We start from the raw sequence: 25,096 nt of genomic DNA on the forward strand, positions 1-25,096 counted from the left end.
GGGGGCAGGGAAGCCTGCTTCTCCCTCTCCCTCTCCCCCTGCTTGTGTTCCCTCTCTCGCGGTGTCTCTCTCTGTCAAATAAATAAACAAAATCTTTAAAAATAAATAAATTAATTAAATAAAGAAATTTAAAAAACAAAGTCTCTTCCTCCCCAAAATTCTCTGGCCTTGCTGATTTGTAGATGCATTCTACTGAACTATCAAGGAGCATATCAGTCTTACCTTTCAAGGAAAAGCAGAAAGAAAGCTGCCCCTTTTATAAGGCTAGTTGTAATCTTAATTCAAAAATTAGATAAACACAGTACAAAAAAGAATATTATAAGCCCATTCAATTACAAGTGTATGTGCAAATTCCAAAATAAAATATTAGCCAAATGAAAAGGTATTTAAAATAAAATTCAACATGATCAAGTAGGATTCACCCCAAAACTGTGAGGATATTTTAATACTAAAAAAGAAACTCCAATATAATTTATCATATCAATATACTAATAAAGAGAAAACATATAATTATTTCAAGAGATAAAGAAAAACAAATTGTAAAGAATTTAAACCTTATTTATGATTAAAAAAGAAATTCACTTCCTAGGAATAGAAGGAACAGGCTAAAGTTAGTGATGGTTATAAACTAACTACCTAAAGCAAACATGCTTTAACACTACATTTAAGGGAAAAACTTTGCACACATTCCTTTTAAAATTAAGATAGGCATTCATACAAAACTGTATATTAAATTTCAGGTGACTTACAGAATTGCAGGTTGACAAAGAAACTGTAAGACTATATATGTTCTAGATAGTACTATAAATCTTAGCAACTGTTATAAAAAAAAAGACAAAGATATAAAAGTAAAAAGACTAAAAGGGAAAGAATAAAACTGTCCTTTAGATAATATGATGGTCTACAACAGAAAGAAATGATAGGATTAGACAAACTATGAAAGCAAAAGAATTTGATCAAATACAAGATCAGTTTACAAAAACCATGAATGTTTTTCTACATTAGAAACTACCAAATAACCAGCTACAAAATATAATGAGAAATAAAATACCTTTCATAATAAAAGAAAACCTACAAAGTAGGAATCAACTTAAGGAAGAAAAGATAAAAGAACACTGGTCTGAATAAAACTAAGCAAATGGAACAAAACAGAGATGCAGAGACTCTCCAAAGCTTAAAAAATAACAATATACAAGTAAGGTCGTATCACAAATCAAGGTAATGAGTAAATTGTTAGCATAAATTAAGGTGGAAAGAATAAATTTCTCTACAGTAATAAAGGATAAATTTCTGTGTAGTGGATAGAAAAATAAATAAAATGCAATCCTGGGGCACCTGAGTGGCTCAGTCGATTGGGTGTCCAGTCTGACTCTTGGTTTGGCTCAGGTCATGCTCTTAGAGTTGTGAGATGGAGCCTCACATTGGGCTCCCCGCTCAGCACAGAGTCTGCTTGAGATTCCCTCTCCCTACCTCTCTTCTGCTCCCCCTCCTCTCTCCCCCTCCCTCACTCTCATAAATAAATGAATAAAATTAAAAAAAAAAAAAAAACTAATAGCCAAAGTCATGGTGAAAAAGAAAACCAAAGCGGGAGGCATAACAAATCTGGACTTACAAAGCTGTAATCATCAAGACAAGTATGATAACTGGCACAAAACCAGACACACAGATCAATGGAACAGAATAGAGAACCCAGAAATGAACCTCAACTCTATGGTCAACTAATTTTGACAAAGCAGGAAAGAATATCCAATGGAAAAAAGACAGTCTCTTCAACAAATGGTGTTGGGAAAATTGGACAGCAACATGCAGAAGAATGAAACTGGACCACTTTCTTACACCAGACACAAAAATGAACTCAAAATGCATGAAAGACCTAAATGTGAAACAAGAATCCATCAAAATCCTAGAGGAGAACACAGGCAGCAACCTCTTCAACCTTGGCCACAGCAACTTCTTGCTAGACACGTCTCCAGAGGCAAGGGAAACAAAGGCAAAAAATGAACTATTGGGACTTCATCAGAATAAAAAGCTTCTGCACAGTGAAGGAAACAGTCAAAAAAACTAAAAGGCAACCTGTGGAATGGGAGAAGATATTCGCAAATGACTTATCAGAGAAAGGACTAGTATCCAAAAACCTATAAAGAACTTACCCAACTCAACACCCAAAAAACAAATAATCCAGTTTCTTCCAAAGACATACAAATGGGTAACAAACACATGAAAAAATGCTCAACATCACTTGGCATCAGGGAAATACAAATCAAAACCACAATAAGATACCACCTCCGAGAAACAAACTGAGGAGGTGGAAGAATGGGTTAGCCCAGTGATGGGTATTAAGGAGGGCACGTATTGCATGGAGCACTGGGTGTTATACACAAACAATGAATCATGGAACACTACATCAAAAATTAATGATGTACTGTATGGTGACTAACATAACATAATAAAAATATAAAAAATAAATTAAAAAAGAATATATATTCATAAATTTAAAAAAAAAAGATACCACCTCACACCTGTCAGAATGGCTAAAATTAGCAACCCAGGGGGCGCCTGGGTGGCTCAGTCGTTAAGCGTCTGCCTTCGGCTCAGGTCATGATCCCAGGGTCCTGGGATCAAGCCCCGCCTCGGGCTCCCTGCTCTGCGGGAAGCCTGCTTCTCTCTCTCCCACTCCCCCTTCTCGTGTTCCCTCTCTCTTTGTCTCTCTCTCTGTCAAATAAATAAATAAAATCTTTAAAAAAATAAAAAAAAATAAAAAAATAAAATTAGCAACCCAGGAAACAACAGATGTTGGCGAGGATGCAGAGAAAAGGGAACCCTCTTACAATGCTGGTGAGAATGCAAGGTGGTGCAGCCACTCTGGAAAACAGTATGGAGGTTCCTCAAAAAGTTAAAAATAGAGTTACCCTACAACCCAGTGATTACACTACTATTTACCCAAAGGATACAAACATAACATTTGAAGGGGCACATGCACCCCAGTGTTTATACCAGCAATATCCACAACAGCCAAACTATGGAAAGAGATGTCCATTGACAGATGAATGGATAAAGATGATGTGTATAGATATAGATATAGATATAGATATAGATATAGATATAGATATAGATAGATAGATATACAATGGAGTATTACTCAGCCATCAAAAAGAATGAAATCTTACCATTTGCGACAATGTGGATGGAAATAGAGGGCATTAGGTATTATGTTAAGTGAAATAAGTCAGTCAGAGAAAGACAAATACCATGTAATTTCACTCATATGTGGAATTTAAGAAACAAAACAGATGAACATAGGGGAAGGGAAGGAAAAATAAGACAAAAACAGAAAGGGAGACAAACCATAAGAGACTCTTAATCATAGGAAACAAACTGAGGGTTGCTGGAGGGTGAGGGGTGGAGTGATGGGGTATCTGGGTGATGGACATTAAGGACAGCATTTGATGTAATGAGCACCGGGTGTTACATGCAATTGATGAATAACTAAATTCTACTAATAAGACAGTATATATTAACTAAATTGAACTTAAATTAAAAGCAAAAAAACCCTGCAATTCTACCTTTGAATACCACATACAAGAGTACTCCAGATACTTAAAAGACCTTAATATAAAAAGTGGAACTACTAAGTTAATAAAAGTAACATCTTGTACAAGGTTTCCCTTGTCATTTTTACATCCTGTGATAGTAGCAGAGCCTAATCCTTTCATTCAACAGCAAAATAGGCCTTGGAGCCTTGGGAATTGGCCTAGGTGATTAAGGAATCAAAAATCCGATAGATAAGGGCACATGAAACATAATGGAAATTAATTTGCACAAACAAGTTAAAAAGAAGTTCATTCTAAAAATGTTTAAATATAAATATAAAATGTGATAAAAATATATTTTGCATATAAGCATAACCTATTTGAAATAAGTTACAAATAGGAAATTTTCCAATGCTTATGCACAGCAAAGAACAAGTATCTTCAGGCTTACATTACTATCGGTGCAGTTTTATTTGTGGTAAGAGGCGACGGCCAACCGATTTGATTTTGACCACTAAATGCGTTAAAGGGAAAAGAGTAATGGCCTGTAGGTCAGGAGCCTAGGTTCAAGTCCTATTTTGGCTCTAGTCAGAATTATTACCCTCGCAAAGTCACTTAACCTCTCTGAGTTTCAGTTTCCTCATTCAAGAGTTAATCAAAATCTTGATTAATATTATCAAAATATTTTTGGATTATAGACCACTTGGAGACTCATGAAGAGTAGGCACCTTCTGCTCTCCTAAAAATGCTCAGATGATAATGCATAAATAATTGTGAATCAAATATCAGAAAATTCACAGACCTTTAAGAGGTCCCTGCGCCTCAGATGAAATATTTCTAAGCTAGCAAACAGCTACAATTCCTTTCAACTCTAAAAGAAAAACAAGAAGAGAAATATGTGAAGGAAGATTATTAGGTTTCTGGCGTAAGTATCAGAATGCATAAAACGGCCATTTACTGAAATTGAAATAGGTACCGGTAGGAGAGAAGGAGGGCGATTATGAATTTTGTTCAGAACTTGTTAACTTGAATATAATAAATCAGACATGTCACTCACATATTCACAACTCTGAATAGGAGTTTAGTTACCACTGGGTATGGCACTCAAGTCTGCTATGGATATAAATTTGGGAGCCATCAGTGAATAAGTGATCATTGCATTATGATGGATTAGATCTCTGAGTGACATGGGAATGGTAACAAAACTTAAGTAACTCTAATATTTAATTTCTAGGTAGAGAATGATGGAAACAAAAAGAAGAGACAACAAGATAAGCATACCGTTGTGTCCTAAAATTAAGAACCCTAACAGTGTGGGGCGCCTGGGTGGCTCAGTCGGTTAAAGGCCTGCCTTCGGCTCAGGTCATGATCCCAGAGTCCTGGGATCATGTCCCACATTGGGCTCCCTGCTCAGCAGAGAGTCTGCTTCTTCCTCAACCTCTGCCCCCGCCCCCAACTCGTGCTTGCTCTATCATGCTCTCACTGTCTTGCAAATAAATAAAATCTTTTAAAAAAAGAATCCTAAAAGTGTCCCTGATAAATGGAGGAACAGAAAAATCACCTTTTTCCTCTGGTCTGGCACTGGTCCAAGCTTTTTTACAAGGCTTGGATAGAGGATTACACCTTTGATTTTATCCCCTCAGTTAGGCGCAAGCTGAACAGCCATATGCACAGAAGCCAACAGGAGGAGGGTTTCAAGACAGAAGAGTCAACAATGGCAAATGCTGATAAGAGGTGGAAATAAATAAGGAAGGAAAGACAGCTACTGGATTTAATGGCATGGATGAAAAACACTGGGCTGTTTTAAAGAGGTGCTGAGGACAAAAAGCCAGATAGCTTGATGTGTGCTGAGATGTAAGTGTAAAGTGAAAAAATGGAAATGTTAACATCAAAATAGAGACCATTGTTTCAAAAAGGTCAGTTGATTAAGGTGGTAACTGGATAAAGATAAGTGATAACTTTCAAAAATTCAACTATGTAAGAGGATAGTTGGGTTAAAATAAGGAACTTTGAGGACATTTCATTATTGTTTTAATGGAAAGAACCCAGCAAGTTTGAAAGCTAATGGGAAGGATGCAGTTGAGAGAAAGAGAGGTTGAATGCCAAGAAATAAAAGTAATAATCATTAATGTAAGATTCCTAATACAATGGCAGTGATAGGACCCAGAGCATAGAGCTGAAGAACCATCCTCAGGCAGAAAGGACAGTTCCTCTCTTACTGTCATGGAAGAAAAGGCACATAAGTTGGATTCAGTTGTGGATAGGTTTGTACCATTGGCAGCGGGAAGATGAATTAATGTAATGGTTTCCATTTTTCTGTAAAGAAAGAGGGAAAGACATTTGCTGAGAGTGATGGACAGGAATAGGTGAGGTAAATGGAGGTTTGAAAAAAAAAGCTGCAATAAGAATACATTGTCAAGATGAGAAGAGTTTATCAGAAAAGCACAGGAGAATTGTCAGGCAGTGTTGGCTGTCTAATTAAGGCTAGTGTTCATGGATTTTTAATAGAGGTGATCTGTTCTATTATGTGGCTTTCTCCAGCATGTCCAAGTCTCTTGGTTATAACTGGGGAAATTTGCTAGCTGGGTCTAATCAAAGGCACAAGAGGGATTGGGGAAAGAAGAAAAAGGCAGAAGAACAAGAGTGTTCAGGTTATTTCCAGGAAAGTGATGGCAATTATAAAGCTGTAACCTAAATTAGATAATGAGGGCAGTGAACAAAGGAAGGCTGATGAATTGAAAGAAAGTGGCTATAACAGACAGCGATCACACAAGCTAGCAGGAGAAGATATTTTGAGCCATGAGATTTTGAATTAATAGTGTTGAAAGTGAAGCAACTATATATATATATATGGCATATGGTCTATCTTTGTTGTCTTGAGTTAGTGACCAGAAAAATATTTGAGCCAAAATTTGCCCCATCCCCAACCTTAGTGTCTCCCCTGGTAATCTATCTATCTAGAGTATTCATTGGCAATCCTCTGTCCATGAAAGCACATTCTGAAGAGAACAGAAGTACAAATTCTCATGGATATGACTATGCCAATGATGACCAACTTGATATAATAAATGACTCATCAGCCCTTCCTCTCATCTTCTATATGCCTGTGAGTTCTTCTAGGTAGTAGGCATGAATGAAAGTATTAGAGTCACCTTTGAATCTACCTCCCCACCTCCCTTGTACTCAATAAGCAGTCCAGAAGTCCTAATGATTAGTTCTTCACCATATTTCTCAGACTCTTCCCCTCTTTTCCATTTACATTGTCATCAGCTCAGTTCAAGCTAGGGCTATCTCATGCCTACACTCCTGCAATCATCACCTCTCAAAGGCTTTTCTGGCTATAATCTACTCCCTTCATGTCTTCCTTTGGCTCTGTATCTTTAATATCTACCTTTATCTTCAGGATAAAGATATTTGTTTTGTCTCCCCACTTGTAAGTTCACTGAAGTTAAGGATCGTATTTATGATATAGACATGTTGATATCCCTCATCAAAGAATCTAGCCTATAATGATTACTTGGTAAACACCAATGAATCTGACACATTTTCCTCTGATAACACTGTGATAACACCAGCTTTATCAAACACTTAGTAAAAAAAAAAAATCTGTAATTTAAGCTATCAAAGAATATTCTGGTCTTCTGTGCTCCAGTTTTGTCAGAATAGTTTTTGACAGATATAATCCTAGGTGACCAGAAATCTATGGCAGATTTCAGCCACTTCTCTAAGATGGCCTTTGGGATTTTCCTAACACAGCTGGATTCATGGCCTCAGCTTTTTATCAGACTGATGTTCCCTCTAAATCACTGTACTGATTCTACAAAGTTGTCTGTATTTTTTTTTTTTTTATTTAATCCATGACACTTGGACAGTTTTGGTCTTGATCAAAAAAAACCAAAATGGGTAGGAGCTGAAAGTTTGAATACATGTAGTCTTCAGAGTATTAGAGGATGGGCCACTCTAGGCAAACTTATGAAGTACATGGATTTGGTTTTCAAAAACAAAGTTCTGCTTTTACGCCATGTTCCTCTCATATCTTTCTCTCTATACCTAATTCAGATATAAAATGCTTTGATGTTCTTTCTTCCTTCCATCCTTATTAAAACAGCCTCTTTAAGACAGTATTCTCTCTCTCTGTATCTGTATCTATAATCCAATATGTAGAAATACATCATTTATTAGCTACCAATTTTTAATAATTATAATTTATCTTTAATTCTGAAAGAGTATAAGCTATAATTAAAAGACTTGAAAAAAACAAATACAAGTTACTTAAAGTCCTACAAGCTAGAAATAACTAAAGGCATTTCCTTCTAGCCTTTTTAATGCATGAACATTGACTTGCATCTTTTTCAATATAATTAACAGCATTCTATGCATACAGATCTCTGTCCTGTTTTTTCACTTAGTATTTCAGCAAGATCATAATTTTTCTTAGAACCCACTTGTTTATAATTAAACAGGTTGCTAAAAATTAATCTGGAAAGTGCTTAAAGAAGAATATTCTATAGCACCATCCCCTAGAGATTCTAATTCAGTAGGGAACAAATATTCAATTTTAGCCAACATCCCAAGTGATGCTACTACAAGTTATTTAGACTATCATAGCTTTATTGATGTTTTTACACATCCTGGAAGAAGCAATTGGTTCTATCAATTCCTCTTTCATCAGCATCCTTAACTAGCTCTGCTCTATTTTTCATAAGACCCACACTAAGCATCCACAAGGCTGGGTGAATCCCATTATCTACCCTCTCTACTTCTGTATCTACACCAGAGACTATCTCCCAGTCACACAATTTGTTACCACTACAAATTTACAATTTCCTTTAATTATTTCTAAAATCACTGATGAGCTACTAATTGGTAAATCTAACTGATGTTTTCAGTCTTAATCTATGGTCAACCCTCTGTACCATTTACACTGTTGTGCTTAAAACTTGTTTTTCCCATAGATTCTACAACCACTTCTCTCTTATGATATTTCCAATGTCCAACTGACCTTTCTCAGTATCATTTTCCAGGTTGCTCTTTATCTATCTTCAACAGCCTCAGCACATTCTCTGCCTCTCCAAACTTACTGATCATCTGATCTCCAGTACCAGTGTATGAGATATCTCCACCTGAAAATTACACAGATAACTCAAATTCAAAAGGTCTAAAACCGACCTCATCATATTCTCCTTAAGGAGAAGGGCAGGTCCTCACTGCTCCAGGATGCCTCATTTCATGTAAGGCCATCACCAACTCTGGAGTCATCCTCTATATCTCTTTCTCTCTCTCACCTACATCCATTAGGTCACAAAGTCTGAGCTGCTCCTGACACAGGATCAAAAAATCATTCAGACTCCCATGAAAGAGAGATTAGAGTATCAGGCTTAACTAATAATTTTGAAAATAGAGGCACAGATGAAACAAAGAGTGGTCTGGGACATCCCTTGTGCCTCCTCAGTCCCTTATTTCTGACATAAGATATTTACTCTCTGCCTCCAAATAATCAATGAAGAACTCAAAAAAGGTACCCAGAGAAATAAATAGCTTATGTAGGGGCCATGCCTTATAGATTCTTTACTTATTTACCATAAGTCATCCTTTAGCCAAGGTCATATGGCAAAGTCCTTCACTAGAGAAGATCTTTCTTCCTAGAAATATCATTTATCTATTCACTTGGAGAGCCAGTTAACAAGAAGATTAGACCAAGTCACCTGACTTCTTTGCTTTTTCCCAAGGCATCTTACTGGTAAAGGGAATAAATTAATCATAGGATGACTACCAGATACTTTAACTCTTTCCTCCCAAAGTTCAATTGATTCTATCACCTACACAGCACTAGAATTTATTCCTTACTCCCTATATTTTCTAGAGCACACCAGTTGATCTCTAGCCTGAACCTTTCCAACAACCACGAGCCAACCAAGTAACTTTGGTTTCCCCAATTCCATATGTTACTCCATATTTGATCACATCCCTTCAGGGTTTAAAACCCTTTGCCTGACATACAATGTACTGTATTATCTCTCCTACATTTCCAGATTTTCCCCCAACACATTCCCTGATTGGGACTACATCAAAATAAAAAAGCTTCCACACAGCAAAGAAAACAACAAAACTAAAAGACAATCTACTGAATGGGAAAAGATATTTGCGAATGACATGTCTGATAAAATGTTAGTATCCAAAATATATAAAGAACTTACACAACTCAAAACCAAAATAAGAAATAATCCAATTAAAAATGGGCAGAAGACATGACAGACATTTCTCCAAAGAAGACATACAGATAGCCAATGGTTACATGAAAAGATGCTCAACATCACTCATTATCAGGGAAATGCAAATCAAAACCACAATGAGATATCACCTCACACCTGTCAGAATGGCTAAAATCAACAACACAAGAAACAACAAGCGTTGGTGAAGATACGCAGAAAAAGAAGCTCTCATGTTAGTGGAAATGCAAACTGGTGCAGCTACTGTGGAAAACAATATGGAGGTTGTTCAAAAAATCAAAAATAGAACTACCATAAGATCCAGTTAATTCCACTACTGGGTATTTGTCCAAAGAAAACAAAAACACTAATTAAAAAAGTTATATGCATATGCACCCCTATGTTTATTGCAACATTATTTACAATAGCCAAATTATGAAAGCAACCCAAGTGTCCATCAATAGATGAATGGATAAGGAAGATGTGGTGTGTGTGTGTGTGTGTGTGTGTGCGCGCGCGCGTGTGTGTATTATTCAGCCATTAAAAAGTATAAAATCTTGTCATTTGAAACAACATGAATGGATCCAGAAAGTATTATGCTAAGTGAAAGAAGTCAAACAGAGAAACACAAATACCATATGATTTCACTCCTATGTATAATTCAAAAAACAAAAAAAAAAAGGAACAAAACAAAAAGAGACAAACCAAAAACCAGATTTGTCACTACAGAAAACAAACTGATAATTACCAGAGGGGAGGCGGGGGAGGTGGGTGGGGAAATAGGTGAAATAGGTAAAGGGAATTAAGAGTATATTTATCACGATGAGCACTAATATATAGAATTGTTGAATCACTATATTGTACATTTGGAAATAACAGAAGACTGTACTTAACCATACTAGAACTAAAATTAAAAAAAAGAGGGACACTTGGGTGGCTCAGTCGATTAAGTGGCTGGCTCTTGATTTTGGCTCAGGTCATGATCTCAGGGTTGGGAGATCTAGCCCATGAAGGGCTCGGTGCCCAGTGCTCAGCATGGAGCCTGCTTGTCCATCTCCCTCCCCTGCCGCCTCTCCCCCTACTCATGCCCCTGTGTACACGCATGGGTGTGCTCTCTCTCTCAAATAAATAAAATCTTTAAAAAAAAATTTAAAAAAGAAAGAAACAGTACTGTCAGACACACTGTGAGACTTCACTCCGCAGAGGGGAGAACATGTCTAATGTGAAATTATTCCCTTAACTCTGGACTAGCCGAAACATCCACATCAGGATTAACAGTAAATTTCTCTGGATAGTTAAAGGAACGTAGTAATTGCTATGATTCATGGGCTTTTGGAAGATTATTTATTACAGTGTATAGGCATTATTGTTGCCCGTAATTTCCCTACAACTGCCCTGTATCTTGCACCTCATGAATTTAAACTCACATTCCAATGCCAGGCAAAAGTTTTTCATCTGGCAAGTCGCTAGAGTAGAAGCCTCAGCTTGTATCTTGACTGTTATGGAGAATGCGTTAGTGCTTTAACCAGCTTCTTCCTCATATTTTAACTCAAAGAAACTTATATTTTGTTACTTCTGGTTCAATTTACATAGTGCAATTCAACCGACATGCTAAAAACACCTGACAAGTATTATCTCATTTATGCTTAGATCATTTTTCAGGTAAGAGATGGAGAAATAATCTCAAAGTATTTAAGTCATTTTCATTAAATCAATAAACTAGAAAGTGACAGAAGTTAGCCTCTGATTTTCTCTAATCTTCACCAGAATCCATATACACTTTAGCCTAACTACAGAGACAGTTGTCTAATGATTTAGCAGATTTTCATTTATCGAAGATTCTAACATGCATATTTTGAAACTACATACTTCCATAATTTAAATATTCCTCAAGTTCTCCAGTGTAATCTGAAGTCTTTCCTATGAGCTCAACCTAAAGTACATGTCTTCAGTTCTTCCTATGATTCCAAGATATGCATATCCTTAATAAATCCCATTCAGCTTAAACTAACTAGAATGCATTTGGTTTTATGTAGCTTAGAAATAGGTCTTATACTAGAGAATACAGTTCTTTGCTGCAATAACAAAACATAAATTATGGTACTGGTTTATTGTAGCAGGGAGGCAGTCAGGTGGTTGGTGCCAGGATAAAGATGCTACCAACAGGAAAGCTGACAACAACCATTATGTGATGATGACCATTTGGTCAAATTATGATCTGCTGTACCTAAGAACATAGACACATGCCAACTAAAGCTATAGCATGAGATAAAATGCTAGGACATTTCAGAATATTAGTATGTAGTGTTTGCTTCCTGCTTCTTTCAGCAAAGCCTTGTAAGAGAGACCCACCTAGGAAACCTTCCAGAAGAGACAGAAGAGAACCCATCTCTTCTAAAACAGGTGCTCTTTCCTCTCTTTGCCTGAAGTCCGAAAGAGAATTTGAAGGAGAGTCCTAGAATTTGGAAACTTACAGAGTTGACAAATCTAGCTATTTCCATACAGGAAACAGAAACAGTTAAAAGATGTGGCCACAAAAGGGCAGGGAATCTTCCAAGGACCTAAGGGGCTACGTCAAAAGAGCACTGAGCCTCTCGCTGGTCAAAGACTGAGCAGTTTGAGCATATAGCAGTAACAAATGTCATTGACAGAAATGCTTAAATACATAAAATATCCATGATTTCACAACTACACTTGAGAGACAGAGACAGAGAGAGAAAGGGAGGGAGGGAGGGGGAGAGATTGAGAAAAGAAGCAGCAAAGGAGGAGAAGAACGACAAGGATGAGGACAACAACAGGAAGAAATGAAAAAGGGAAGCCCCCCAAAGACCAAAACAATAGTAACGACTCCCTGAATATTATTGGAAGTTACTCAGGAACCAACTCCTTACTGTGGAAAATGACAACAAATAAGAAAGAATTATGCATTTTCCCTGCCTTTCCTCTATGAATTGTATTTTAAGTAGTTCTTGAGAGAAAGTTCTTCATTATAAAATTCCACCTGATAAATATGGAAGAAATGATAAAATAAGAAAATCACAATTTTGGCATCCCCTAATATAATAGCTGCATCAGGCAATGGTCATCAATATAAAATTATTAGATCAATGTTTCGTGGGCACTTACAATGAAGGGATCAGACTGACACATCTGCAGATTAATTACCATTAAAAATGGGACAACCTGACACTTGTGGAATGGTCACCTATGAACTAATATATTAATAGAGTTACACAGAATCACCTATGAATAGTCTTGCCAAAAAAAAAAAAAAGCTGAATCTAATCAAGGCTGAGTTAATGTTCATTTACAGAAAAGGTAGAGACAAAGGCACAATTTAAATGAGGTCACAAGAAAGCAAGCAACCATATCCAGAACACAAGGCATTAATAATTAGGCCACCAGACCCTATTTCCGTAAACAAATTGATGGCATTATACGTAAAGAAATAGAGACAGAGGCAGAAAAAGAGAGAGAGGATGAGCTATCCTATATTGGGACAGGCACATAACAGTCCCAAGTTCAAAAAAAAATAACTATTAAAAAATCTTTGAGACCATCTTGGAAATATGATTGTGGATTATACATCAGACTTTGACAAAAAATATTATTTGTCTTGTTAGAGTTGAAATTGGAAGAGTGGCTATATAAGGAAATATCCTCTTTTTTTGTTTTAGATACTAAAGTGTAGGAGTGAAATAACAATGGTTTGGGTTTTTTTTAAAATGCTTTAGCAAAAATAAAATCAGAGAGATGAAGTGATATTTTGATTATTGCTAAATCTAGATTATGAATATATGGGAATTTTTCTCAACAATTCTTTTTTTCATTATGTTTAAAATTTTCATAATATAAAAATTTATGTTAAGAAAACAATAGCAACGGGGCACCCGGGCGGCTCTGTCAGTTAAGCGTCTGCCTTTGGCTCAGGTCATGATCTCAGGGTCCTGGAATTGAGCCCCACGTCGGGCTCCCTGCTTCTCCCTTTCCCTCTGCTTCTCCCCCCTTCTTGTGCACACTCTCTCTCACCCTCTCTCTCTCTCAAATAAAATCTTTAAAAACAAAACAAAACAAGACAAAAACAAAAACAACAGCAACAACAAAAACAACTACAAAACTGCAGCTTTAGCAGGAGGTATAACTCTTTCACACATTATTTGAAATGATTGACTCAGAGAGGCCACAAAATAAAGTTTTCAAAATAAATAAATAAAGAGACTAAAAATGATTAGGACACTGATTTTGATGGATCTTAACTCACTTGTGAAACTGACCAAAAGTGCACTACAATTTTGAAGGAATTCTTTTGCCAAAGAAACTGCAAGACTGGCCATCAATAGCCGAGGCTCTTTAACCCTTAAAGCAGCCCGCATTTCTCTGACCTGCGAAGCAAAGAAGTGCACTTTGAAGTCTGCGTGGCTGCCAACAGGGTGTACTACCCAGTGCCTCCTTCAGATGTGGCCCCAGAAGACACCGAACAGAAAAGAGTCTAGCAGAAAGTGAAGAATGAGACCGTAAAGGACAATAGGCAAGGGGGTCTTATTCAATAGCAGAACCAGGTGCTACCAGATAGTCTTAAGAAATGTATTCTAAGGCCAGGAAAGAGAGTCTCTGCTGTCTGCATAGCGGGATTTGCTATAGACCTGGGATGCTGCGTGTTCCACATTCTCCCATTCTTGAAACAAAAGTTCTTACTGAAGCCATCCAAGTATCCTATTTGATATTGTTTATGGATGCACAGAGAGCAAATAACTTATATAGTCATATATTAATTCACAAGTGAGCATTCCACAAGAAATCACATTCAGATCTCATACAACATACTGCACATTGCCCAAAACAGAGGCAGGGCTGATGAGACTTGAGGTCTCCCCCTTGGGAGAAAGGCTAGTAAAATATTCATATGCAAACTTAATAATAATAAAAAACTTAATAATAAGTTTTTTCCATCTTAAATTATCTAGAGTGGAGTCTGCTACCTGTAACTAAAACCTCTGTAACACAGAGGGCATTTAAAAATCATTGTATTTTCAAACTTTTCCCGGATTTATTACAATATGAAGAGTCTGAAATGAATATATTACTTTGCTAGGGCTGCAGTAACAAAGTATCACAAACAGGATGGGTAAACAACAAAAATTTATTATCTCACAATTGTGGAAGCTAGAAGTCCAAGATCAAGGTGTTGGAAGGCTTGCTTCTCCCTGAAAGCCATGAGGAAGAATCTGTCCCATGGTTCTCTCCTACGTTCATGGTTTGTTGCCAGTCTATAGCACTCCTTGTCTTGTAGATTCATCAGCCTGATCTCCACCTTCATGTTCATATGGTGTTCTCTCAGGGTGCATGCACGTCTGTATTTCTTTGTCCAAAGTTTTTTTTTTTTTTTTAAGATTTTATTTATTTATTTGACAGAGAGAGAGAGACACGGCGAGAGAGAGAACACAAGCAGGGGGAGTGGGAGAGGGAGAAGCAGGCTTCCCATAGAGCAGGGAGCCCGATGCGAGACTCAATCCCGGAACCCTGGGATCATGACCTGAGCCGGAGGCAGACGCTTAACGACTGAGCCACCCAGGCGCCCCTGTCCACATGTTTTTCCTTTTAATAAGGACACCAGCTATACTGGATTATGGTCCATCCTAATGACCTCATTTTAACTTGATTACCTCTGTAAAGATCCTGTTTCCAAATAAGGTCATATATTCTGAGGTACTGGGGATTAGCATACCAATTTATCTTTTTGGGGAGACACAATAGAACCCATAAGATACTGCATACAATTTAATAAAAATTATAGCCATTATTGCCTAGTGTTTGTACTGAAACTGTGGAGTAAATTTGTTATTGTTATTTTGTTTTCGTTCGTTGGTTGGTTGTTGTTTGTTTTTTTAGTTTTACCAAATACTGAGTATTATTACGCTTCCCAGTATGAATGCTAAGTACCAAATTATAATTATGATAAATATGGCTTGATAGTAGTAGCTATAAAGCAGATAGCTTGAAATAACTGTTTACTTGACAATCCAAACATGCTAACACAAGAATTAAAAACTGAAATATTGTAATGGTCCTTTTATGACACAGAAATGCATCATTCCATAGAAGAAATGTAAATAATTATACTAAGCTACAGAATCTTCCATGCTGGACTTCCTAGCATATTTATCCATGATTCCATTTACCAGCAACATCAACAACTGTTAACAAGTTCCATACCTTCTTGTTACAAAACAAATACGTATCTTTTTATAACTGTCTGTGAATCACGCTAAATCAACACATCACAGGTCCACCTGACTGAAATAAAAAGAATACCAACTAACCACTTCAAATTCAAATTCAATCTAAACATGGAATACCTGTCAAAGGTGACTAGGAGAAGTCTTCATTTTAATTTGACTAGAGGATTTCTTCATGGAGAATAGGCAACATCTGTAAGAAATATAGCAACACCTGGTCTATTGAATAAACTTTTCATTTCTTCAAGTGGTAAAATTTCTCATAAGGATTCAGGTGTAATAGAGAAACCAAAAAAATTATAACACTCAAAATACTGAGTTTATCTCAAAATAGGCAAGTTCAACAAAAGGTCAAGATCAATAACAATATTGCATTTTTCTAAAACAAATGTCATTATTCAACCACAGGTCAGAGGGCAAACATTTTTAATTGCCCGCAGTGGCCATGGAGTTATACTGATGCTCCCCCAAAGAATTCTCATGTGTACACACACACACACACACACACACACACACTCCTGCCTAGACATTCATAATAAAAAATTAGTATGAGATATAAAAAACATATGATCGTCTCAGTAGGTGATACAGAAAAAAAACCTGACAAAATTCAACATCTGTTCATGATAAAAAAATCTCAACAAAGTGGGTTTAGAGGGAACTTATCTCAACATAATAAAGGCCATATATGAAAAACCAACAGCTAACACCATACTCAACGGTGGAAAACAGAGCTTTTCTTCTAAGATCAGGAAGAAGACAAGGATGTCCACCCCCATCACTTTTATTCAACATAGTACTGGAAGTCCTAGCTGCAGCAATCAAATAAGAAAAAGAAATAAAAGGCATCCAAATTGGTAAGAAAGAAGTAAAACTTTCACTATTTGCAGATGACATGATACTATATAAAGAAAACTCTAAAGCCTCCACCAAAAAAGTATGTGAATTAATAAATGAATTCAGTAAAGCTGCAGGATACAAAATTAATATACAGAAATCTGCTGCATTACTTACACTAATAACGAAGTAGCAGAAAGAGAAATTAAGAAAACAATCCCATTTACCATTACACCAAAAAAAGAATAAAATATCTAGGAATAAATTTAACCAAAGAGGGGAAAGACCTATACTCTGAAAACTATAAGACATTGATGAAAGAAATTGAAGACAACACGAACAAATGAAAGGATATACCAGGCTCATGGATTTGAAGAATTATATCATTAAAATATTCATACTACCCAAAACAATCTACAGATTCAATGCAATCCCTATTAAAATACCAATAGTATTTTTCATAGAACTAGAACAAATAATCCTAAAATTTGTGTGGAACCACAAAAGACCTTAAATAGCCAAAGCAATCTTGAGAAAGAAGAACAAAGCTCCCAGATTTCAAGATACATTACAAAAGTGTAGTAATCCAAACAGTATGGTCCTGGCACAAAAATAGACACATAGATCAATAGAAAAGGATAGAGAGGAAATGAACCCACACCTATACGGTCAATTAATCTATGACAAAAGAGGCAAGAATACACCATGAGGAAAACACAGTCTCCCCAACAAATGGTGTTGGGAAAACTGGACAGCCACATACAAAAGAATGAAACTGAATCACTTTCATACACCATACACAGAAATAAACTCAAAATGAATTAAAAACCTAAATGTGAGACCTGAAACCACAAAACTCCTAAAATGAAACACAGCCAACAATCTCTTGGACATCAGCCTTGGCAACATATTTATGGCTGTTTCCTCAGGCAAGGGAAACAAAAGCAAAAAGAAAAGGCACAGCATAAGGAATAGTCAATGATACTGTAATAGCAATGTAACAGGACAGATGGTAGCTATGCTTGTGGTGAATACAGCGTAATGTATAAACTTGTTAAATCACTAAGTTGTACACCTGAAACTAATGTAACATTGTGCATCAACTATACTAAAAATAAAATATAAAATAAAAATAAACTATTGGGACTACACTAAAAAAATGCCTAGCAAAGGAAAGCATCAAGAAAACAAAAAAGCAATCTAGTGAATGAGAGAAGATATCTGCAAATGATATATCCAATAAGGGGTTAATACCCAAAATACATTTTAAAAATTATACAACTGAACACCAAGAAAAATCTGATTAAAAAAATGGGCAAATGATCTGAATAGACATTTTTCCAAAGAGGACACACAGTTGGCCAACAGACACTTGAGAAGATGCTCAACATCACTAATCATCAGGGAAATGCAAGTCAAAACCACAAAGAGGTATCACTTCACACCTATCAGAATGGCTAGTACCAAAAAGACAAGAAATAGCAAGAGTTGGTGAGGATGTGGAGAAAAGGAAACACCTGTGCACTGTTGGTGGGAATGTAAATTGGTGTAAACACTGAAAAACAGAATGGAGGTTCCTCAAAAAATTAAAAATAGAAATACCATATGATCCAGTAATCCCACTACTGGATATTTACCCAAAGAAAACAAAAACACTAATTCAAAAAGACACACACACCCCTATATTTATTATAGCATTATTTACAAAAGCCACGATATGGAAGCAACCCGAGTCCATCAATAGATGATTGGATAAACAAGATATGGTAAGTACACAATAGACTATTTCTCAGCCATGAGAAAGAATGAGATCTTGCCATTTGCAACAACATGGATGGACCTAGAGGGTATTAAGCTAAGTGAATAAGTCAAACAGAGAAAGACAAATACTGTATGACTTCACTTTACATGTGGAATCTAAAAACAAAACAAATGAACAAACAAACAGAGCCTGAAATACAGAGAACAAACTGGTGGTTGCCAGAGGGGATGTAGGTGGGAGATGAGCAAAACAGATCAAAGAGATTAAGAGTTACAAACTCCCAGTTATAAAATAAAGAAGTCACCAAAATGAAAAGTACAGAACAGGGAATATAGTCAATAATATTGTAATAACATCATATGGTGACTACACTTATTGTGATAAGCATCTAGTAATGTATAGAATTATCAAATCAATATGTTGTACACCTGAAACCAATATGATATTGTATGTCAATTATACTTCAGTATTTTTTTACATGTTAAGAAAATGAAAAGAAAACACAGGAAGAAGCTCATTGATATGGTCATGGCAATGATATTTTGGATGTGATGCCCAAAGCACAAACAACAAAAGCAAAAATCAAGAAATGGGACTCCATCAAACTCAAAAGCTTCTGCACAACAACAACAAATAAAATGAAAAACCAACCTACAGAATGGGAGAAAATTTTTGCATATCTTATAAAAGGGGTTAATAACAAAAATACAAAAAGAACTCAGTTAACAAAAAACAAACAGAATAACTTAAAAATGGACAGAACGTTTTTCCAAAGAGGGCATCAAAATGGCCAACAGGCACATGAAAAATGCTCAACATCACAAATCATCAGAAATATGCAAATCAAAACCACAGTGAGATACTACCTCACATCTGTTAAACGGCTATCACCCAGAATACAAGAGACAACAGGTGTTGGCAAGAATGTGGTGAGAAAGGAGCCCTTATACCTTGTTGGTGGGAATGTGAATTGGTCCAACTACTAAGGATAACAATATGGAGGTTTCTCAAAGAATTAAAAATCTGCCATACAATCAGCAATTCTATTACCGGGTATATACCCAAAGGAAATGAAAACAGGATTTTGATGAGATATATCCATGCCCATGTTTATCACAGAATTACTCACAAGAGCAAAGAGATGGAAATGTCTGGAAATGTCCACCAATGGATACATAAATAAAAAAGATGTGGTACATACATACAGTATAGTATTATTTAGCCATGAGAAAGGAGAATGTACTACTCTTTGTGACAACATGGATGGACCTTGAGCATGTTATGCTAAGCAACATAAGTCAAACAAAAACAAGTACTGTATGATATCACTTATATGTGGAATCTTAAAAAGTTAAACCTGTAAAAAAATGGAGTAAAATGGTGATTACCAGGGGATTGTATGGGGGGGAGCACTAAGAGGATGATGTTTAAGGGTACAAAGTATAACCAGCAGTAAATAAGCCATAGAGATCTAAGGCACAGTATATTGAATACAGACAATAATATTGCACTATAATTATATGATGTGATAAATATCGCTACATGGGCAATCATATTACGATATATAAATGTATCAAAGTAACACACTATGCCCCTTAAACTTAAAAATACAGAAATCACTGGAATTATATGTATGAATCCTTACCCTCCACCCGCAGAGACATCCTAGATGCAGTTTTCACCAACCAGGAGAAAAGAGGTCAAAATATGGGAGAGTTACTTCTAAATGGCTGTGAGCATCTGCCTTAGATCTCTCTGCTTTCTTCAAAAACCTGAACTTTCAGTAACTAAAAAGCTTATATTCAAAATGTGTAGCAGAATTTCAATAGGAACTAATGAGTTGAAAGTTAACACAGTTCTCTCAAAATTGTAGAAATATGTATTTAAATCCAATTTCTAGCCTAAAATTTTTGGCCAGGTGCCCAAATTCTGAGCAATGTTTGAGCCCACCTGGCTCTGTGACAATTTGTTCTCTTGCACAAAATTGCTAAAAAATCAAAGCTAAATGCATTCACCAGAAATATAAATATGGAGTATGATTAAGAGGTGCTTTGCCTAAATACATGCCATAGTTTAGACAATAACCAGTGAATAACAATATTCTTAATTGTGTCAAAATTGACCAGTGACTAGCACCAAACCTAGAAAAGTACATTTTTCTCCTAAGCAATGAAGAACCAACTAGAATAAACTTATTTTAATAATATTTTGACATTGATTTTATACTTACTAGCTCAGTATTTCTTGTAAAATTTCACTAATGATGATGGGACCTTTTCAGAGCAATTTAAATAGGTATTTGCTATTGATTACCTCAAAAAGAAAAAGAGAAGAAATCTGGTGCTGAGAATTAATAATGTAGAGAAATGGGATTAGTTACATGATCTGAGGCCCTAACCTATATTGAGCATTTAATTTGTGCCTATTATTCTTCTAAGTGTTTTATATGGATTACTTCATTTAATCCTCATAACAAACCTATGAGTATTATTGGTTCCCTCACTTTCCCTTCAAGAGGGAGATTAAATTATTTTTCTAAGATAACAAAGCTAGATCCTAAGATTTCCTAAGATTGACAAAGCTTGTCAAGAATTTGTCAAGGAATCTGACCAAGAAGTACTGAACTATTCATAGTGTTCAAGGCTTTTACTTCTTCAGAGTGGAAGCCAGCAGATTCTGGGATTGTCTCCCCCTAAACACACTACTACTCTTCCTATTCTCCTCATACAGAAATTATAGCTGTCTAATTATACAAAATGACGAGAAAGAGCAATACATTCTGAATTCCATCTATGCTCAAGCTTTGGCTATTTTAACTTGTGAAAGAAATGGAAGTTACACAACTGAATGGTTAAATCACTCACTATTTTGGTGACAAAAAGTTGACACTATATTTTTTAAAATTTTTTATTGTTATGTTAATCCCCATACATTACATCATTAGTTTTAGATATAGTGTTCTATGATTCATTGTTTGTGCATAACACCCAGTGCTCCATGCAGAACGTGCCCTCCTCAATACCCATCACCAGGCTAACCCATCCTCCTACCCCCCTCCCCTCTAGAACCCTCAGTTTGTTTCTCAGAGTCCATCGTCTCTCATGGTTCGTCCATCCCTCCGATTTCCCCCCCTTCATTCTTCCCCTCCCACTATCTTCTTCTTTTTTTTTTCCTTAACATATATTGCATTATTTGTTTCAGAGGTACAGATCTGAAAATCAACAGTCTTGCACAATTCACAGCGCTTACCAGAGCACATAACCTCCCCAGTGTCTATCACCCAGCCACCCCATCCCTCCCACCCCCCCACCACTCCAGCAACCCTCAGTTTGTTTCCTGAGATTAAGAATTCCTCATATCAGTGAGGTCATATGATACACGTCTTTCTCTGTTTGACTTATTTCGCTCAGCATAATACCCTCCAGTTCCATCCACATCGTTGCAAATGGCTAGATCTCATTCCTTTTGATGGCTGCATAATATTCCATTGTATATATATATATATATATATATATACCACCTCTTCTTTATCCATTCATCTGTCGATGGACATCTTGGCTCTTTCCACAGTTTGGCTATTGTGGACATTGCTGCTATAAACATCGGGGTGCACGTACCCCTTCGGATCCCTACTTTTGTATCTTTGGGGTAAATACCCAGTAGTGCAATTGCTGGATCATATGGTAGCTCTATTTTCAACTTTTTGAGGAACCTCCATACAGTTTTCCAGAGCGGCTGCACCAGCTTGCATTCCCACCAACAGTGTAGGAGGGTTCCCCTTTCTCTGCATCCCCGCCAACATCTGTCGTTTCCTGACTTGTTAATTTTAGCCATTCTGACTGGTGTGAGGTGGTATCTCATTGAGGTTTTGATTTGGATTTCCCTGATGCCGAGCGATATTGAGCACTTTTTCATGTGTCTGTTGGCCATTTGGATGTCTTCTTTGGAAAAATGTCTGTTCATGTCTTCTGCCCATTTCTTGATTGGATTCTTTGTTCTTTGGGTGTTGAGTTTGATAAGTTCTTTATAGATTTTTAAGAACTTTGATAAGTTCTTTATAGCCCTTTATCTGATATGTCATTTGCAAATATCTTCTCCCATTCTGTCAGTTGTCTTTTGGTTTTGTTGACTGTTTCCTTTGCTGTGCAAAAGATTTTTATCTTGATAAAGTCCCAATAGTTCATTTTTGCCCTTGCTTCCCTTGCCTTTGGCGATGTTTCTAGGAAGAAGTTGCTTTGGCTGAGGTGGAAGAGGTTGCTGCCTGTGTTCTCCTTTAGGATGTTGATGGACTCCTGTCTCACACTGAGGTCTTTCAACCATTTTGAGTCTATTTTTGTGTGTGGTGTAAGGAAATGGTCCAGTTTCATTCTTCTGCATGTGGCTGTCCAATTATCCCAACACCATTTGTTGAAGAGACTCGACACTATATATTTTTTTTATTATTTCTTCTGTTGTATTTAGCTTACTTTTTCCCCCAATGTAAATAGATTTTAATGTGAGAATGGTTACAATATGGTGGAAATAGTCTTCTAAGTTAACTGCTGAACAAGCATTGAACTAAATTTGGTGAATAAACACTGAAATAATGAGCATCCTACCATCATCATGAAGTGTGTGCTGTTATTGCCAGCAAAGTTGATTTATTTTTATTAACTGTCTTGACACAAGGTTAATGAATATAAGTAAAATTGATATTGCAATACTGATCATAAAATAGCAACATCTGTTAAGTGTATTTTAAAGTAACTTTTAAAAACTAAGAGTTGAGGGCGCCTGGGTGGCTCAGTTGGTTGAGCGACTGCCTTCGGCTCAGGTCATGATCCTGGAGTCCGGGGATCGAGTCCCGCATCGGGCTCCCTGCTCGGCGGGGAGCCTGCTTCTCCCTCTGCCCTCTTCCCTCTCGTGCTCTCTGTCTCTCATTCTCTCTCTCTCAAATAAATAAAAAAAAAAAATCTTTAAAACTATGAGTTGAGATTGCAATATAGAATTAACCAGATCCTCACCTTTGTAAATACCTCCCAGTATAGTCAAATAATTCCTGACCTTATATTACACCTCAGTAGGGTCTGACTATGTCTGGAGGTAGCAGCCACTCTACATCTAAGATGTTTTGAAAGGCAAGTACTCAGCAATGTGATTGCAGGTAGGTTGCAGCACAGAGCATTTGCCCAACATTCTTCATATCATTTAAATATAAATAAATGTGTGTGGGGATCTGTGTGTATGTTTACAATGCTAACAAGTTCATTTATAACATTATTTTAATCTGCCTCTATTTTTGTTAACATTTTACTTATTTTTATTCTTTATAGGTGCCTGTGTAACAACTTCGCACGTCTTTACTCATGCCTCTTGCTAATACACTCATACCTAGTAACATAATTCATAATTACACAAAGTTCACTGAGATCACCATTTAAATGCAAGGCCTCTTTCATTCATATTTGTATGTCTTGTCCCATGGTGGTGTAGCCCGGTAATTGCTCAATAAGTTCTATTTAAATTGAAGTGATGGGGCACCTGGGTGGCTCAGTTGGTTAAGCGGCTGCCTTTGGCTCAGGTCATGATCCCAGACTCCTGGGATCAAGCCCTTGCAGGGTCTTGGGATCCAACCCTGCTCAGCGGGAAGCCTGCTTCTTCCACTTCCTTTGCCCCTCCTCCCTGCTTGTTCTTTCTCTCTCTTTCAGATAAATAAAAATCTTTAAAATAAATAAATAAATAAATTGAAGTGATACTAAATCTTAATTCAGTAACTACCTTAATGGAACCGCCAACATATCTAGTTCATTCATTAATTTGCACTCTTTTTCAAAAAACAAGTATTTGTTGAGTGTTTAATGTGTACTAGCCACTGCACTGGGAGCTGAGAACACAAAAGACTTGGTGTCAATTTTCAAGGAGAGGACTAATGCAGAAGATCAATATGAAATGAGATTGTCACATGATCCAGCAAAGCCACTTCTGGATACATAGCCAAAGGAAAGGAAAACAGGATCTCAAAGAGATATCTGTACTCCCATGTTTATTGCAGCACTATTCACACCAGCCAAGATACGGAATCAACCTAAGTGTCCGTCAATGGACGAACAGATACAAAAGGAAGGTGTGGTATATATCCAATGGAATATCATTTAGCCAAGAGAAAGAAAGAAATCCTGCCGTTTGTGACAACATGTACACACCCTGAGGCATTATGCTAAGTGAGATAAGTCAGATAGAGAAAGACAAATACCTTATGATACCAATTATACATGGAATCTAAGAAAAAGCTTGTAGAAACAGTACAGAATGGTGGTTACCAAGGGCTGACAGATGGGGGAAATGGGGAGATGTTGGTCAAAGGGTACAACTTCCAGTTACCAGATGATTAAGTTCTGGGAATCTAATGCACAGCATTGTGATTATAGTTAACAATAATGTACTATATACTTGAAGGTTGTTAAAGTAGATCTTACACATTCCGGCCACAAAAAAGAATGGTAATTATGGGATATTGAGGTATTGGCCAATGCTATAGGGGTA

The 25,096-nt window shown here is 36.6% G+C and overlaps 1 protein-coding gene across 6 annotated transcripts in view; it reads right to left on the minus strand.

Annotated features, from left to right (window-relative positions):
- Positions 1 to 25,096, minus strand: part of KCTD8 (potassium channel tetramerization domain containing 8) — a 237,490-nt gene that overhangs the window by 204,376 nt on the left and 8,018 nt on the right. The window contains exon 2 of one of the 6 annotated variants that reach the window (XM_064584434.1): positions 13,776 to 16,168. The exons of the other annotated variants lie outside the window; for them this stretch is intronic. Within the exon in view, the coding sequence (XP_064440504.1) occupies positions 16,149 to 16,168 (20 nt within the window). The 3' untranslated portion in view covers positions 13,776 to 16,148. Of the gene's footprint in view, positions 1 to 13,775; positions 16,169 to 25,096 lie in introns of those variants that run through there. 6 annotated transcript variants of the gene reach the window in all.

Source organism: Mirounga angustirostris, unplaced genomic scaffold, assembly GCF_029215605.1.
Source record: "Mirounga angustirostris isolate CCGP_5_RB_7025 unplaced genomic scaffold, mMirAng1.0.hap1 SCAF_2, whole genome shotgun sequence".
NCBI classification, from domain to species: Eukaryota; Metazoa; Chordata; class Mammalia; order Carnivora; family Phocidae; genus Mirounga; species Mirounga angustirostris.